This window comes from Atta cephalotes (assembly GCF_000143395.1).
Source record: "Atta cephalotes unplaced genomic scaffold scaffold00018, whole genome shotgun sequence".
Classification (NCBI taxonomy): domain Eukaryota; kingdom Metazoa; phylum Arthropoda; class Insecta; order Hymenoptera; family Formicidae; genus Atta; species Atta cephalotes.
The window spans coordinates 5031168-5036216 of NW_012130082.1; the positions used below are offsets into that span (position 1 = coordinate 5031168).

General features: G+C 30.1%; 2 protein-coding genes across 2 annotated transcripts in view; one reads left to right on the forward strand and one right to left on the reverse strand.

The window, feature by feature from the left end:
* Nucleotides 1–1269, forward strand: part of LOC105618911 — a 5030-nt gene extending 3761 nt beyond the window's left edge. The window contains exon 3 of the mRNA XM_012200441.1: nucleotides 1206–1269. Within this exon, the coding sequence (XP_012055831.1) occupies nucleotides 1206–1269 (64 nt within the window). The remainder of the gene's footprint in view (nucleotides 1–1205) is intronic.
* Nucleotides 1270–1806: 537 nt separating this feature from the next.
* Nucleotides 1807–3604, reverse strand: LOC105618842 (ras-related protein Rab-39B). The gene is made up of 3 exons (XM_012200377.1): nucleotides 3497–3604; nucleotides 2389–2498; nucleotides 1807–2245 (listed from the first exon to the last, which is right to left on the reverse strand). The coding sequence occupies exons 1-3, from the start codon at nucleotides 3602–3604 to the stop codon at nucleotides 1807–1809; spliced, it is 657 nt and encodes a 218-aa protein (XP_012055767.1).
* Between the last annotated feature and the right edge of the window lie 1445 nt (nucleotides 3605–5049).

Below are 5049 nucleotides of genomic sequence, written 5' to 3' on the forward strand. Positions count from 1 at the left end.
AAGAATAGTGTATTTACTTTACTACTACTAGATATAGTAATTAATATAATATATATATGTGTATATATAATAATAATACTATAGATATATTATATATATATATATATATATATATATATAACATTTCTGAATTAAATATAAATTATACATTTACTGATTTTTGTATAGATTGTACTGTGAAAGTTCGAAAATTATTTCATATTTATGAATCTTATAGAGTATAAAATTATTCCAGATAAAATAAAATATATTCAAAATAGCATATCATTTATAAAAAATCCCATCTCGCGTGTGTTCTAAAAAATCTAAAATATATAATTTATATTATATACACATACACACATGTGTATATTGTATGTTCTTTACTTTGGTTATATTTAAATTGTTTATACAATACATGAAGAGCAAGTGAAATTTTACATACTAACAATACTACACTACATCAATAAAGCAACATAAGTTATGTATATTACAAGTGTAATCAATATTTTCATAAGCCCTGATAATAACAGTTTATTAAACTGAGAAGAAGTGATAGAAAATGTGTTTCTTATTATTTTGTACATATTTTATCTTCTAATAGTTGTATCTTCTAACAATTATACCAATTACATAAAAGAATGCTTTGTATTATAAATAAATTTTATACTTGTCATGTAGAAATAAATTTTTATTATCTCACAGAAAAAATAAATTCAACAGAGCTGCACAGCCGTCATTTTTTATTGACAATATTATTGAGATTAGTTGGACGAAATAAATCCCGATTGTGAGTGTGTCTTATGGATTTAAAATGTTTCATACAGTGTTGCATATCTCGTTTTTGAATATTTAAAAACAATCCTAATTTAGTTACAAACAATCCTAATTTAACGCTTATATATATGTTGCGATATTATATTATTAATATCAGATGACTAACAAAGTTCATAGTATTTACAGAGTAGACATAGTTGACGAGAATTCTGTAAATGTCGAAATTCAATGTGCCCATAAGGTAATATTAGATATGATTGTTTTGGCAAATTGGAAATTACTTGTAATTCACGAATACTTCTGTATATGTCACTAACAAAACATGGACTTGCTTATATAGGTGATGATGTAATTTATACATTAATTTTAGACTTTGTTAAAATTTGTTGTTTGCATGATTCTAAATTTGTCGATGTTTCATATTCTTGTAATAACGTATATTTTTTTAGACCAAATACTTTCAAAGAGGAGAAAAGGAACTCCAATTACTATTACTTTAAGATACTTAACTAGGATATAAACTTGGCACAATATTTGCAAACAAGGGGTAAGATATGCGTATATTCAGAGATGAAATGCATACAACTCTTTTTCAATTCATAGATCTGTAGAGAATGTTTTTTTAGGATACTTATATTTTGAGAAAATAAGTCTGTTAATTCTCTCTCTATAAACATATAATTACCACTCTACGAAATTATATGAATTTTATTAGTCTTCTGACAAGCTATATACAAAAATCTAGTCCAGATGCAACCATAATTTTCAATAAATTGTTAGTCTTTGCTATAAAAGAATGCAGTAGGAAGTTATTTGTCATACAAATAAAAAAGATTGCGTATACAATATACAACAATCTATATTAAAGTAATAAATAACTTTATAGTCCAAATAACATGTAATACATAAGCGAATACAATTATATATTACAATATGCTTATATATGCGCATTAATTAATTAAATTATATATTTAATATATTCTACCGAAATAACTATTCCATCTGCATTCTTAAATTTTTTTGACATTCTAAAACTAAATCAAAATAGACCTAACAACATGAGCTCTTCGCGGGCTCCGCCTCGACTAGATTAAAATCTAACCCACCAGGCCTAGCAAATCCAGTTTTAATGCCATCCCAACCATCCTCTACCTTGTATTCACCGGTTTGTATCCTATTGTAAACTTCTTGCGTAACCGTTCGAAAAGCTTCTTCAACATTTACACCAGTTTTAGCACTGGTCTCAATATGATGTACACCGTGCTCGTCAGCAAACGCTCTGGCTTCTTCCTTGGATACTTCTCGTCTACCACCATTAGTTACTAAATCCAGTTTACAGCCTACTAGAGCAAAAACTGGGCGATGAGGCTCGATATGTCTGCGAGCCTCCATCATCCATTGGGGAATATGCTCAAAACTTGCTCTATTACAAACGTCATACACAAGGAGCGCTCCTACAGAGTTTCTGTAGTAAGATTTTGTAATTGACCTATAAACAAAAAAGAAAACTCTATAATAGAGCTTATCTCCTAAGAATCAGCAAAGGAAAATCAATAATACAAGAACACTCAGCGAATAATTAAAAATTTTTGTAAAAAATACATTTTTAAATATGTGTGCTGATATAGATACCTAAATCTCTCTTGACCAGCTGTATCCCATAATTGTAACTTTATCCTTGTACCATCTTTGACTTCTATTAAGCGTGCAAAAAAATCCACACCTACGGTTGGATCCGAAAGCTGAAATTGTATAAATTGTATTAAAAACAAGGATATCTTTTTTTTATGGTGGTACCTTTATTTAATTGAAAGGACTAAAATTGAAGTATAAATAATAATTATTCTATTTTTTCCATACAGATAAAACTTTTTAATCTTATATCAATCTTAAGATATTGACTTTTATATTTTATTATATCAATTTTATATCAATTATATATATTTTATATATTTTATTATAATATATTTATGCTTCACAGCAGACTTTTTTGTGCTTTTCATCTTTCTTATTCTCTAATATTTAATGATGATGATGACTTATTTTAATTATAATATAGTGCAAGTACAAATCTATTGTCGTTGCTAAGTATTGACTCGCTCAAGTTAAGCAAATTATTTTAATGTAGCAGAACACAATAACTATTTAAATAATATATATAAAAATAATAATGATTTAGAGTGATTTCGACTAATGAATAATTAATTCAACCAACAGAGCAAAAAATTTCTAACTATATATATATCATTTCGTCCTTGATCTCACATTCTTCCCATGTCAAGTTCCCATGACAAAAAGTTAATATCTATTCATATTAATACAAATAATATAAGTATTATCCAATAAATTAATTGGAGTTTGGTCAGAGTCACTCTTATCTATCCAATTTTAGAAATTAGAAGACAAAGAGAGTTACGTAGGTCGCTAAATATATATCCTGATATGTCGGAATTACGCGACGTGCGAAACTCGCCTAACCTAATTAAATCGTCAAACTTTTTTCAAGGTGATATTCTGATCGTTCAGAAGAATGGCCCAGCGAGATCGTTTAAGGAGAAATCTAAATAGACTTTGAAATCGGACATTCACTCGTTCGTGCGTCGCATTAAATTGCGATGTTCGTGTGTAATGACGTTCGTGGTACAAAGTGTAAATAAAGGGATATTGCGCAGACAAATAATTGTCAGCGCGTTATCCGCGCAAGGCACCGTTCCCGAGGATGATGTGGCTGTGTATGTACCTCCGCGAACTTGCCATCGGTGAAATATTTGAGAAGAGAGCTTTTCCCAACCGTGCTATCACCGATTAGTATCAGCCGAAACTGGTAATCGAAAATAGGCTCTACCATCTTGGCGGTACTGGTACCAAATAAATAAACGCCTCCTTCACGCACGTCGATAATCCGTCGCGCGCGCGGAATCAGCAGCGAGTTGCGTTGTTCTTCAGCAAACCTCGCACATCCCTCGCCACAGTGTGCCTTGTCGTGAGCGCGCACAGAGTAGCATGGAGTAGCACACAGCTGATCGTGGTGTCAATCATTGGAACTCGAAACATCCGACGCGAGCGACCAGGCGACCACCGTGCGCGTCGCTGATATCCGAGTAACCCAAGCCAAAGTTACCTCAACTTCGTCTCTGTTCGTCTCACAAGACTAGCTACTTCACTACTCACTCTACTCGATCGCGCGCGTATTTTGCTACTGCGCACAAATCTCCGTCAGCGCGGCGCCGCGGCGCCGAGACGGCGAACACGCGTGACACGATTGCGACGATACATTCGTTCAAAAGTCCATTCGCGCCTATTTACACTTTGTTGATCCTCCTCCCGCTACCCCTCTTTATTCTACTAAAGTCTATATACGCGAGTATCGCGAGTTCCAAGGGAAAGTGCAGGAAAGTGTAGTTGATTCTGTTATCGCGAAGACATGCGGCGCGTTTGAAAAAAGTTGTTCTCGCATTATTCTTCTCTTTTTTCTTTTTTTCTTCACATTGAAAAGAAAGCTAAACTCTTTTTTATTTTTTTCTACTTCTTTTATCGAATTTTTAATTATTATTGAGATCATAACTACGATTTAAAAATCTATAAGAAATATTTTATTATTTAATAAATGAAGGTAAAAGAAAAAAAAGATTAAAAAGATAAAGATAGGAAATAAAAAAAATTGAAAAATATAAAAAAATAATAAAAATGACAAAGATAAGGAAAGAAACAATGAAAATAAGAAGATTAAGAAAAGAAGAATATAAACACGGTATTCTAATTAAAGAATACATTATTCTTCTTTTCTTCATTTTCATTATCATTATGTTCTTCTTCAACCTTTTCTTTATCTTCTATTTTTATTTTTCTTTTTCCCATCTTTACCTTCTTAAATTGTTTGCTTTTTCGTTTTCTTCATTTATTTCTTTTCTTCTTCAAAAACTTGTTAAATATATACTTTTTAGCAAAAGTTTCAGTAAAAAATTTTTCATGCATGAATATGTATAAACATGTATAAACATACATAAACACGCATAAATATTCATACACATGTATAATTATATATAAAATATGTCCATATATGTTCCTATATCTTTCTTTCTTTTGTAAAATTTTACACTTTTTAGTGTAATAAAAATAATAATAATAATGTGAAAAAATAATTAAAGGGATAATTTTCGCATTATTTGTTTTAGAAAAAAACAAGTTGTAAAAAAAGTTGCTCATACATACTTATCTCATACATAATTTTATATATAATTATAAGTCATTTTTTTACATTTCTTCAAACTTGATTTTTTCTAAAACAAATAT

Bases quoted from the DNA above. Each gene is read 5' to 3' on its own strand.
- LOC105618842 (XM_012200377.1), bottom strand. From the start codon at position 3,604: ATGGTAGAGCCTATTTTCGATTACCAGTTTCGGCTGATACTAATCGGT. The intron at 2,499-3,496 runs GTACATACACAG...ATACAATTTCAG, and splicing joins CCGATGGCAAGTTCGCGGAG to CTTTCGGATCCAACCGTAGG. The intron at 2,246-2,388 runs GTATCTATATCA...TTTTGTTTATAG, and splicing joins GCTGGTCAAGAGAGATTTAG to GTCAATTACAAAATCTTACT.